Below are 13543 nucleotides of genomic sequence, written 5' to 3' on the forward strand. Positions count from 1 at the left end.
GTCTTCTTCTTCTTCTTCTTCTTCGTATTTCGAGATTTTTGTTATCGTCATCAAAGAGAATCTTCTCGATTTCGTCATAAATTCGTTTAACGTTTGAAAAATGTAACATTCGTCGTATATGAAACACTATTAGAATTTCTTGTTCGTAACGTTGAAATCAAATATTTCGAGAAATATGTGCACTTACTTCGCGTCGTCTTTCGTTGATCTTTAAGTAAAATAACCTGAATTATTATTTTTTTCTTATGGAACATCGAACAAATTCGTGATATTATGTAACTTGACTTCTTTGTAATAAATCATTTCAAAAGACTTTAGAAGTCCGAAAACCGTACAGGTTCGAACGAATAGGAAATAACTTTACGATGCAAATATGGCGGGACCATGAACTTGCGATTAATGAAGTTTCGGATAAGCGCCACTTCTAATGGCGCTTTTAGCTCGTGTTCACAAAACATATTATTGCAAATTTGTTATCTTCACGATTTAAATAAACACAACAAACATACACTCTTATAGTATTCTTAATATAAATGGCTAAATTTTAACGAAATAAAATAGTTAAACGTGGAATAAAAAATCGATCAATCGATACTTCAACCAATACTACTTCATTCAATACTTATTTCTGATTGGCTAGTTTCATAATTATTTTTATTAAACTTTTTCTTTTTTATTGAATGTAATTAATAAAGAATATCAATTGTTTTTCTTTTAATATATAATAAAATTGTAAGTAATTCGTATTCTTAATAATATTATTTTCTCTAGTAATAAATTATATCGCAATTAATAAAATATTTTTAATCGAAAGCTGTTTGATTGGTTCTCTGTTTTTGCGGGAATTCGTTAATCTTTAAGGATGACAAAAATATGATAAATCACGTACAATAAGTCGCAAAGTATAGACACGATTGACGTAATGTCACGTCGAAAGAGAAAAGAAAGTAATAATAATTAGTTGACCTTGATAGCAATGGAATCTGAAAAATGTATAAGTTCGATCGTTGGAGAATACATCTGTGTGAAATATTATAAGTCGTCATACTGATACGATCATTGAAGGTTATAGTTGGTGTAATCGTCGCGGCAATTTTAAATTCTTTACAATTAGCAGATAAGTGACATTTATAAAAGGTAAAAGTAATAATGTAAAATAAAAATATATTATTCAATCTATAACGAATCTCAGAAATTTTGTAAATAAAATGTTTCATCATTGATTCGTGTAAAATAATATTATTTTATGCGAATAATATTTTCCAACTTAATAATTTATACTTCAACGAACTCGTTTAACTGTTTGAATCATGTCGAAGATCAATTATTTACCGAATAATGATCGATGTCGTGATAAGTTTCTTTCGATATTACCAGTAATCAATACGACGCTTGAAGGTCATTCGACTTTGCAAATAAGATCACGATCGTATAAATTTTTTAAAAAGAAATATGTAATTTTATAAATGAATGTAAAGAGAACAGATAATTATTATTTAATTGATATTATTATACTTTCTGATTGTAGAAATAGTAAAGAAATTAAACGGATTCTTAGTGAGAGAAACTACATACTATAAAATATGATCTTTAGCCAAGGAGAACTTCTATCGATCTTTACGGTACTTAACGTACCGGTTCTTCTACGTAAACTGAAGCAACTAACGAAATTTCTGTTTTTTTTTTTTTTTTCAGCATGATCATATACAACAAACAACAACAAAAAAATACCGTTTGATCACCGACTAAAAAAATTAAATGCAATTGTATATGCATAAGACTTGTTCTAAAGAAAAAATATTTCCGTGTTTTGTACTACGTATGCAGGTAAATAATAATAAATTAAATATACAAAACTATATATATCTCTACATTTTTATCAACGATTAAATCTCTACTCGAACTTTTTTACAATAGGATGTCATATATAGATACAGGATTGTACATTCACATTCGATTTGCACCAGCTGAAACTATGGTTAAGAAGATGAATGTACTTTGAGCGATGTTACTCAGGATTCTGTCGGTCTTTTGTGAGAAACAAAGGCAAAAGAATAAGGCTAGATTATGCATTGACGTAGATACTTTGCTTTCTTCAGTACTCTGATCTACATGAACAGGCATCAACGAGTCAAGATAGAATTCCACGAAATGTTACATAGTCAACAAAATTCAACAATACATGTCAATATGAGTTATCAATAATTGATAAAAATATTCTATTGATTCAATAATTTTTCACGCTTCATATACGTATATCTTTTCATTTAGATCTTTACTTGCTAATAATCCCTAATCGTTCATCGCTAATAGAAATAGCCTTCCCTGATTTACAACGTTGAATTAAATCCGTGTAAAATGCGACCTTGGTTTGCTATATGAGCAAACTTTTATAATACAAATTCGTGTTGCATTACGTGAAAGACTTACTTCTATGTATACGTGAGCAAAACGTCTGTAAAAAGCACATGAATAATTTGTAGAACATTTTTTTTTTAAATTGTAATGTAAGGCACGACCCTGGCAAAACACTCTTATCTTATCTAAAAGTTACATTTTTTCACAAGAAATTAAAATTACGAAGCGTGCGACGAAAAGTTTGTTTGTACATCATCGTAAAGAGAACGATAATTAAAAAGAACCGAATGAAAGCTAACTCGTTGAGAAAACTTGACGCATTTCCTCCTTTTAATTCAACTATCATGAATAAATGGTGTTCGTTTCACACGGTCGCTGCGTCACAGGCTTCGTGAAATGAAAACCATACAGCATTGATGTTAATTTGTTAATTCCTTAATAAGTGTTAGAGAGAGAAAAATGAAATTATTTTCCAAGAATTTCGAGAAAACTAAAATAAATGAAGCGTGGACCATTGTTATCTTCATTATAATCGAGGAACAAAATCGTCGCTCATCAGATTGTTTCAACTATCGCGTGTCTCGAAATTGATCGAGTTTAGATATCGTGACCAATTTATGGAAACTAAACGCCAGGGTCGACCAAATGAAAAACTGGAACTTGCGCAACGGCTGATCACTAATGACCCTTTACAATGGTTTTTACAAGGTCACAAAAGAGACTTGCGTCCAACATATCGTACATGCGAAACTTAGGTATACGAACTGATGACTATATAAAATTTAAAAAGCGTCCTAATTGTTACAGTTTGTTAATGCATGACTTAATGAAAAATAGTTTCCCTGGATCAATAAAAAAACTTCTTGAACTTATATGACTTTCTCATCGAAGCGTTGCTAAAATGATGATTCCGTGCTCGGCGTAATCACTGAAAATATATTCATGTAAACATTTTAATGATTTAATATAAAAGAGAATATGATAGTAATAGATCATATCTATGTTACGTCATTGTAGATTGTTATAAATGTACCACTCTTTATTATTGCATTATGTCAATCATATTCAGTTCTCCCCATGTGAGCAAATAGACTTTCATACGCGCGCTTACATAATGATTAGAACAAAGTTTCGTGTAGGGTTCCCAAGTGGGGAAGCCATTGAGTAGCGGATTTCCTCCAGCATGGGGCGATACTGATAATCGACATAAACGTGCAATACGCGTACATTGATGACCATATGACCTTAGAAGACTATATATTTGATGTTGAAAAACAAAATTACTTTTATGTACATTATGTGCATATCTATAAAAAACGAATTCGGCAAACTTGTCTAATGCGAACAGAAGCGTACTGATATATTTTAATGCTTACTTTAAGTAAGTACTTAAATACATTACAATTATTGCATTTAGACGCCTCCGCACTTTTCGGATGTCCGCATTACGGTATAATCCCTCATTGATTGCTTAAATTGTAGAAGCATTCTGTTTAAAATGCATTTAAATATGCTTGTACAATATACAATAATGCGAAAATGTTTTTATTGTGCATGTAAATGCATTTTATATATTGCTATTGTTTCCTAAGTTATTATAAATAATTATCATTAAGATAATAGAACTAGATCTCTTTATATACGTTGAAAAATGTGTTGTAACATTAACTATAGATTCATTTAATAGATGATGTGTACAAAGGAGATGTTTGTGCTATAATTCCTAAAAAAAATACAAAACGTATAAGTAACTTTAAGAGGTATTTAAATGTACAAGGTATTATACAATCATTGTCCCAATCTGATACAGCCAACTCTTTAACCAAAGTAATAGGAAAGAATTTTTACATATTTCTATCGTTTTCTTGATTCAATTTTAGAAGATTTATCGTAGTATTTAATACTTACTTTGATTAATTCTTTTAAGAAGTACTAATGAATTTATTATTGTATTACAATATACTATTGATTGTATGCTACTTTAATTATACACTCGTAGACAAGTTCATATGACTTTAAAATTGCATAGACAAATGAAGAGTTACTTCCTAAAGAAGAACAATTGATATAAAAAATGACTGATCTTTTAATATTATTTGATTATAAAGAGAATGTCCTAAATAAACCTTCATGGAAACATATTTAATTCGCCTAAATATCATAAATTGAATAAATTTGACAATTGTAATATAAAAGAGATATAAGGTGGTTTATATTAAATTTATGAGATAAAGAAAACAATCTATTAAAGAGCTTCCTATTCTTTTCACTATATCAAAAACTTTAATAATCTAGGTTTTCAACAAATTCTTTATCCTATCTTATACTATCTTGTTTTTTCAACTTTCATTTTACTATACATATAAGAAAATAAAATTAATTAAGGATCAATACATACTACTGACTATGTGTAGATACATGTCACAAATAAAACTGAATTGTTCAGTTTTGAGCACATCTGATTTTATTTTAAAGAACATTCAACTTATTGTTAATATAAAAAAAAAAAAAAGAGAGAGAGAGAGAACAGAAAAATTTTATAAATACAGAGATCAATGAACAATTTACCACTATTATGTGAACCATTAAATAGTATCTGCACCATTAAAATGTGATGCAATTCTCACTTTTTTAAGTTATATTGTTGGAAACTAATTTCCAATATATTTTCGCATATATTTCTTCTATTCAAATGTTTTAAATTGCAATGTGCTTAAAAATAAGCATATATTAATACAAAAGTCAGTAGTAAAGCCTATGTAATAGAGTTGGCTGATTTTAAATACTACATATTAGTATAATCTTTCTTTCTTAAAAATAACTGTAAAATATTTTCTTGATCAATAAAGATACTATTATTTATATTTGTCGAAATATGTATCTTAATAAAGTGAATCAAAGATTAAAAGAATTTTAAGCATACTAAATAAAATTTATCAATTTAAACTGATTAAAAAAAAAAAAAAATAATTCTTATGTATCAATAATTGTATGAAAAATAATGACCTGTTATGATACTTGGAAATTTTATCTTTTCAAGATATCTAGAAAAATTATTTATTATAATCGAAAAAAACATAAATATATCATATAACATGATATAAATATCTGTTTTGAAAAGAATATAAGCAAGATATTTAATTAGTGGAAGACTGATCAATATACAATTTTATCAGATTAAATTAAAAAAGAAAAAATGAAGGATCTATTATTCTGTTGATATCTGCATAATAATGATTTAACTCTGATATTCAGAGAAAAATCTATTGCAAGATTTCATACAAAAATTAAGAAAACCTAGCTTAACCACCTTTTTGACTAATGAAATTAATATGAAACTTTTCTGCAAAGTACATTGCATCATATTGTGGAGTAAGCTGCTTTATGCAGTCCGCTGGATAATATGAATACCGCTATCTGTATGGACAGGAGAAGATAATTCACCAACTTTCAAAGCAAATGCTGCTTGCTCGAAAGGTTTCTGCATAGTACCTCTACTAAATGGTCCCAAATCCCCTCCTCGTTTAGCTGAACTACAATCACTATACTTTGAAGCCAGTTCAGCAAATGTTGCTTTTCCAGACGCAATTTGTTCTCTGTAAGCTAGTACAGAAAATATATAAATAAATATGATACATTAATTTATAAACAAATATATATCTAGTATTAAATATTTCTTGATATTAACATTAAACTCACACTTTATTAATTCTAAAGCTTCCTCCTTTGACCTTGTTATATTTTCTTCTCGCCAAGAAGATGGCCGTCTAGATCCTGAATGTTTTACCAAAAGATGTGAACACTGGACTTCCTCTGAACCATCCCCATTACCATTACCAGAAGGATCTGCTGGTTTGTCTGGTCTATCCCATTGACTTTGTTTAGTATAAATATTTAAATAATAATGTTGACCTGTACACAGAATGCTATTTTTATATTACAAGTCATTTTTACCTATTATCTATTCAATATTGAAGAGTAAGCAATGAAAATTCCTTCAATCAGTCATTCATTTGAAAGCTATGAAATAGAAATATCATGACAGCAACAATTATAGTTAAAATAATAAATAAAATACTAAAAATATTCCTTAAATATTATGCTTTAATAAAGGTTATACACAATTATATTCTTTTGTATTTTACATTTATCATCAAATGATAATGCTGGCTACGGTCATTAGCATATCAATCGTTGAAATTTTTCGAATTATAAAACTTGATAGAATAATTGAAGTATATCTATGATCATTTAAATAAAGATGTGCGTATGAAGAAATATATAATATTTATCGCAATACATAAAAAATAATGTGATATTTAATTGATCGTCTAAGAAATATTGGAAAAATGCCGGCCGCCCATCCGATGCAACGTGAAAGAGTAGCGTATCGAACTAACATTAAACTTTCGAAAAACTAAACCTATTAGGGTATCAAAAAAAAAGATTATTTAGCTATACAAACAAACGACAAAATTAAGATTTAATATACCAGTAGATCTACTGAGACGTTTTTCCCAGCCCGCTGGAAGCTCCTCGTCCGCCATGGTTATTGAAATTTAGTTGACTTGCGAGATTATTTCTTCTCTACACGACTTCACGTCAAACATAAACGCGTTCCTAAAGTATACATAGGTATTCTACCAACTTATAAACATTACAATAACCTAAACAAACACTATCATAATATCCAATAAGAAATCGGAAGGTCTTCATTTATTGGTTTTCATTTAATCCAATCAGAACGTTGATTTTCATTCAAACATCACGTGATCACAAGCGAGGGTTTTTCAATTATAAAATTTAAATTTAGTCACTAATGTTTCACAAAGATCGCTGTTTTTTCTTTTGAATGCAATTTATTTATCTACAGAAAAATATAGTCTTCATGTGGCTTTTCTTTTCTTTTGTTAGATGTATGATTATTTTTACAATATACAAAAATTTCGATCTTACATTTATTTAATTGTTGGTTACGCGTAAGAGAAATATAATTTAATAAGTTTATACAACAATGCAATAGGCATATAATGAGGATAATTCCCTATTACGTTTATAGTTCATATTTTTTCCATAAATGTCGCTCAAGTTACATACACTATGAACGAAAGGTGTTGACAGCTTTAAATATTTCATTTCATTGATCAGTTGTCATGGCAACTAAATACAAACGTTTAATGTTAGTATTAAGAGAATACTCTAGGATTACAATTAAAATACTTTTTACAACAATTAAAACTTGTTAAGAACTAGAAAAATTAAAACAGATATATATAATGATCACCAATATAGATGACATTTTAAAAAATTTAGGATGGGATGATGGATTTCGAATACCAGTGGCTAATGAAGAAAATAAACATCTTGAAGAAGAAGTAAGAAATTTTTTCTCTTTTTTTATTGCATTTTATTCTATTTTTAAATATATTGTATTTTATGTAATTGTTTAATTTTATACTAGATTGAAAAGAAAACAAAATACAAGATGTCTTTACATAAAAATTTGGAATCTATGGAAGAACACTTAAAGATGATTAAAAAACATGCTGTTAATATAAAACTTCAACAGGATTTAAATCAAAACCTTCTCACAGCACATTCAGCACAACTAGAGAAAGAAGATCATTTATATAGATTAAGCAATAGCACAGAATCAAATCTTCGTCATGAAATGCAAGATTTTAATAAAACATGGAATGACATAAATGAAAGAGTATCAAACATAGAGAAAGATTTAGCTAAAATAACAAAGAAAATAGAAAGTTCTAAAAAAGCAGTCAAGTTTGATGAAAACAATCTTCTAAAGTGGGAGGAAGTATTAAACAAAAAGGAAGAAGATAATGAATTGATAGAAGAATACATGAAACAAGATACAAAAAAATATAAGGTGACTGATAAAAAATATTGTGCTAATAAAACTGAATATTTGGTAATGTTACTGATATTATATAAGAGCTTTTTTATTTACACTGCAGGAATTAGAACAAAAACGCCAGAAGCTAAGTATAGAAGCTGAATCTTATCGACAAACAATAGTAAAAGTAGTTAATGAAGCACAAGAAATGGAAATAGCTTTAGATAGAACTGTTAAACTTTATGATGAAGCATTAAAAGAACGAAGACAAATGATAAACCAATGGACACAAAGTGTAGCTGTGCTGAGACAAAGAGATGATAATATACAAGCTAGTTTAAGGGTATAATAAAACATAATTTGACTAGATTATCATCTGGCAAAAAATTAAATTTCCAATAATTTCATGCACAGGAAATAGAATCACTTCGTGAAATTGGAAAAGATAAAATGGATCTCCTACATGAAACAGAACAATTTTTAAATGATCAAATTTTAAACAACAAGCAACTCGAAGAATTGATTAAAGGGTCTGAAAAGAAACTTGTCATTATAAAAAACGAGAATCATAAGATTATGGATACAATTAGTACGTATGAATTTGAGGTAAGATAAAAAATAGAAATCAGAAAGTAAAATATAAATACAATTATATATTTCACATATTTATTATTGATATTAGCATCGCACTCAGAAGAAAGATGTAGAAAATTTGAACCGCCGTATACAACAAATAAGAGCAGATATAAAACGTAAAAAAAATGAAATTGATAATAAAACTATAAAAATGGAAGATTGGAAGAACCGAATTAAAGATTTAATTATAACTTTAAATGATATTGATAACCAAAAATTAAATGTAGAGGATAGAACAAAGCAATTAGAAGAAATGATTGAGGTTTGTAATATTTATATAAAATTTATAAAATTTAAATAATACCGTATTTTTACGTTTCTTGAAGGAAGAAGAAAAACGTAAATCTATTTTAACCAAAGAGGTAAAGCATCTGCAAATAGCAATTTTACGTACTGGCAGTCAGATTTCCAAATTACATAGTGAAAAAAAAATTCTGGAAATACAAGATCGAAATGAGAGAAAAAAACTTGAATTATTAATAACAACCTACGACAAAGAAGAAAAAATATTGGAAGAGAAAAAAGAATCATTATATCATATTGAATTTACTCTACATAAATGTCAAATGAAGTTAGATCGTATTAAAGGTCTTCAGCATGATCAAACAGAATATAACAAAAAACAAAAAATAATTGAAGATTTGGAAACAGCATTATCAGAGAAAATGAAAATAGCTAAACTGCTAAAAACACAAATTTCAAGTTTAGAAGTAAGTAGATATTTATATATAGATGATATATAATTTATATACAATCTATATGTGATATAGATTTATTTCATTTCTAATTAAAAAATTAATCTTCTTGAAAAATCAGTATGATAGGAAAAAAATCACTAATAACATAGCAAATGACAATGGAGAATTAGAGCAACTAAAAAATAAAAGACAAGATTTTCTATTACTTACGAATGGTAGTGAAAAAACATTAAAAGCAGCACAGAGTCATAATGAAGAAAAACAAGTGGAAGAAAATATATTACGTCTCAAAGTTTCACAAATAGAACAAATGATGTCAAGTGTTGGAGATAAGGTCTATAATTTGCAAAAATATAGACTTACACTAGATGCTGTAAGTATGGGAATTAAAAATTAATTACCTAATATAATATTTAAATTTGCATAAAACAAACAGACATTTTCTTCCTATATAATACATATAAAGATTATTAATTCTTACAATCTCATGAACAGGCGTTAAAAGAACGTGAAGAAGAAATTGCAGTACAGAAAGAAGCACTTGTAGTTCAAAAAAGAGTTGCGTCGGGTGAATGTTCACAATTACATAATGCCATTTCTGAAAGAAAAAATCGAATAAAACAATTACAAGCACGATACGACAATGGTGTTGCTGTATTTGGCAGTAGTACTGATGGAACACCCATTACTACGACTTATCTTAAAATTCAAAATGCTCAAGAAAGATATCTTTTACAAGAGCAAGGTGATAAGCTTGATGAAACTATAAGAAAAACAGAGTATGAAATAGAAAGTATGGAAAACACATTGAGAATAGTTAATGCTTGTAATGATAAATTCAAAAGTAATTTGAGTATAGTTAATGAAACTGGGCTTGATCAAGAAGAACAAAAGAAACTTAATGAACAACTATACAAAGAAAGAGATAATCTAAAAAAAGGACAAATGCGTGTACAACATCTAACAGAAGATTTTCAGGTATGTATTCACAATGAGTTATATAAAAAAAAAATCAAAACATTATTATAATAAAAGTATATTTTATAGAAGATGCAAGATAACTATACTTTATTACTTGATGATATACAAAGAGCCAAAGAAGAGAAAGATAATAAGGAACAACATCTCTCTAATCTTAATAAACAAATAGCTGAACAAGATGAAAAAATATCCAGAGCTGAAAAGAATCTTCGAAAAGTACATAGAGATATACAAAATAAGTGTACTTGTACTGAAGATAGTTTGATACTTCTACAAGAAGTATATACATTTATATATGAAATATTGAAAAACTTCTTAGATAATGTTTTTGTTCCTAATAGAAAAAAAAATGTTTTAGAAAGATGTGAATTTACGTGAAATCCAAGAACAAAATGCATTGGCTCTTGAAGATATTGCAGAATTTACAATTCGTCATGTGGAAGTAGAACCCTATGTAAAAAAACTTCTAGCAGCCAAGAATATAGAATTACCTTGCATTTCTAGATCAATAGATCAATCACCTACAATAAGTCGTTGTGGAAGTACTACAGAATCTACTGAATGTATAGTTAAAAGTACTGGTCGTACTAGTACATTTTCCTCTTCAAGGGAAAGTGTTAATAATGTTATTACATTGGAACCTTGTTTTGATAACAGTAAGTATCAATATTCCTTATGTAAAAGTCTACAAGAGTTCGTATTTATATCTTTATTATTTCAGTAAGAAATGTTGATCAACTATCACAGACAGATAACTTAGCAAGCAAATATCCAAAACGTGGTAAAACATTAACAAAGTCTAATCTAACAATAACTAAGAAATAAATAATATTATGTAATTCCATACTCTTAATAATTTATATATTTATATATATAACAAAATATTTCTATACAATATTTTTTGTATGTTGCATGCTATATTAATAATTTTTTTTATTAATAAAATGCAGAAGGTGGCAGGAGTTCTACATTATTTGGTAATGAAAACATTGACTTGTCATCATACAAAGGAATAGAGTATAAATTATTGTTTGTGCTAAATAAAGTATCTAATTCATCAGAATTATTTCTAATATAATTAAGTGGACTTACAGTATCTATATACTTAAATTCATTGTCATTTCTATAATCTTCAGAAGAGAGAGAAAGAGATGGCACAATAGTAGATATACTATCATTATTAAACAATGAATTATTTTCTCCAATGTTTTCATTTGAATGATTTTTTATAGTTTCTTGAATATTATTATATTTTGCTTCTGAAAATGGGAATTCTAATTTTTCTTTTAGATAAACTATTGATATCCATCTACCAAAATATTTACTTAATATTTCAATGTCTCCTACAAATTTTAATGTTGTATATTTTATTCTACTTTCATGATGAAATTGCATAGTGAATAAAGAATGTCTTAAAATTTCTCTTAATCCTTCTTGTAATAAAAACTTTTTATTTATATTTTTTGCATATTCAATATCTCTTTTTTTATCTATTTTTTGAGCTACATACTTTTTCCAAAACTTAAAGTACTTTTTTTGAATTCTCTTATGTGTGACAGAAATAATTAACTTTTCCTTTTCACAAATTTTATAATTATCTTCACATTTTAATTTCCATATCATAATATACTTATTCAAAAGAAAGTAAGAAGCATGTTCATCCAATTTCTTTTTTTGTAACAATTTTAACTTATGTTGCTGAGAAAATTTTTTCCACAAAGAAAAATATTGCTTAGAAATATAATTATTGTACAATTCAATAGCTAGGAATATTTTACGTTTTTCTTGCATGTGTACATTTAATTTTTTTTTCCATTTTTCTATGTACATATCCTGTATTTTAATAATAATAGTAACTGTTCGAATACTTAAACTTAACATCTGTGTTTGCTTTCTTTTTTTATATAGAACATAATCTTGCAATTTGTTAAATGTAATAGTAGAAATCTTTTTGTGATATTTAGTTAAACAAAGAAATAGTTTCCTTCTCATACATTTTTTATGAAATATGTATGATTTCCAATATAAAAAGATCTTTTGTTTCATTTTATTTTCCATAATTTGCTGTGTTTTTTTCATAATACTGCATATTCTTGAGAATTGATAATACCATTGTACCCAAGCATTAAATATTCTAACTACGATTTTAAATTCATAAAAAGTATTGGCCGTTTTCATTGTTCTCCTATCAACATGAACTTTATGGATATACTAAAAATAATATTTAATTCATTAACATACATATAATTATTATATAGCTATACAATTTGTATAAAAAATATATAATATCATAAATACCAAAACAAATTGTTTTAAATGTCTTTTTAGTAATTGTTGACAATGTTGTTGATCAGCTTTTTCTTTTAGAAACTTATTTCGCATTTTTGTATGATAATATGCTGTCCATGCAAAATAATATTTTTCCAACATCTTTTTTTTGTAATTACAGAGTATCTTTTCAATGTGTTCTTTAAAAACTTTTGTAGAATTATGTATAGTTGCCCATTTTATAAAATATTTATGCAATAAATTTGAAGTATATAATTTACAGACCTAACAAAGGTTATATGCATATTTATGACATATAATCACAGAAAATATTAATCCTTCATATTACCTTATCAACTAATTGTTTTTTAAATATATTTTTCTCTTTTCTATGTAGAACAAATACTTTCCAAATTGTTATAAATTTTTTAAGATATTTTTTTATACAAAAAATCATTGATTTTTTTATTAAACTTTCATTCATTCGTATAATTTCTATATACTTTTTCCATATTCTAAAATATCGCCTTTGTATTATTTTGTTATGATGTTCATTAGATTTAATTATATTTTTAGATAAAATTTTAAATATATTCCTTTGAAGTTTTGTACGATATATATGATTTACTTCACACAAAGTTTTTCTTCTACGCAATTTATAAATCACATAAATTTTCCAAGATTCAAAAAACTTTCGTCGTAATTTTGTGTGAAACGTTATAAATCTTTGATTGACATAATCGCTGTA

The 13543-nt window shown here is 26.9% G+C and overlaps 3 protein-coding genes and 1 long non-coding RNA gene across 6 annotated transcripts; 2 read left to right on the plus strand and 2 right to left on the minus strand.

The window, feature by feature from the left end:
* The first annotated feature begins 835 nt into the window (after positions 1-835).
* Positions 836-2452, plus strand: LOC127063792 (uncharacterized). Its single transcript, XR_007781480.1, has 3 exons — positions 836-1137; positions 1696-1827; positions 1918-2452. It is a non-coding gene; the product is annotated as an uncharacterized LOC127063792 (long non-coding RNA).
* Positions 2066-6998, minus strand: LOC127063784 (putative peptidyl-prolyl cis-trans isomerase dodo). 2 transcript variants are annotated; one of them, XM_050993973.1, is made up of 4 exons: positions 6851-6998; positions 6058-6270; positions 5851-5961; positions 2066-3286 (listed from the first exon to the last, which is right to left on the minus strand). In XM_050993973.1, exons 1-4 carry the CDS (start codon positions 6903-6905, stop codon positions 3255-3257), a joined length of 411 nt encoding a protein of 136 aa, XP_050849930.1. In that variant the 5' UTR covers positions 6906-6998; the 3' UTR covers positions 2066-3254. The 2 variants fall into 2 exon arrangements, with proteins under 2 accessions (XP_050849930.1, XP_050849929.1); XM_050993972.1 differs by having other exon boundaries at positions 2066-5961.
* Positions 6999-7345: 347 nt separating this feature from the next.
* On the plus strand, positions 7346-11409 carry LOC127063763 (coiled-coil domain-containing protein 39). Of its 2 annotated transcripts, none has more exons than XM_050993940.1 (11): positions 7346-7733; positions 7820-8245; positions 8334-8555; positions 8627-8818; positions 8895-9110; positions 9175-9558; positions 9665-9919; positions 10042-10524; positions 10594-10743; positions 10886-11183; positions 11249-11409. In XM_050993940.1, exons 1-11 carry the CDS (start codon positions 7635-7637, stop codon positions 11350-11352), a joined length of 2829 nt encoding a protein of 942 aa, XP_050849897.1. In that variant the 5' UTR covers positions 7346-7634; the 3' UTR covers positions 11353-11409. The 2 variants fall into 2 exon arrangements, with proteins under 2 accessions (XP_050849897.1, XP_050849896.1); XM_050993939.1 differs by having other exon boundaries at positions 7348-7733; positions 10594-10806.
* Positions 11401-13113, minus strand: LOC127063770 (uncharacterized). Its single transcript, XM_050993948.1, has 2 exons — positions 12826-13113; positions 11401-12738 (listed from the first exon to the last, which is right to left on the minus strand). The coding sequence occupies exons 1-2, from the start codon at positions 12955-12957 to the stop codon at positions 11464-11466; spliced, it is 1407 nt and encodes a 468-aa protein (XP_050849905.1). The 5' UTR covers positions 12958-13113; the 3' UTR covers positions 11401-11463.
* Positions 13114-13543: the final 430 nt, after the last annotated feature.

The sequence above is a fragment of the Vespula vulgaris genome, chromosome 5 (genome assembly GCF_905475345.1).
Source record: "Vespula vulgaris chromosome 5, iyVesVulg1.1, whole genome shotgun sequence".
Classification (NCBI taxonomy): domain Eukaryota; kingdom Metazoa; phylum Arthropoda; class Insecta; order Hymenoptera; family Vespidae; genus Vespula; species Vespula vulgaris.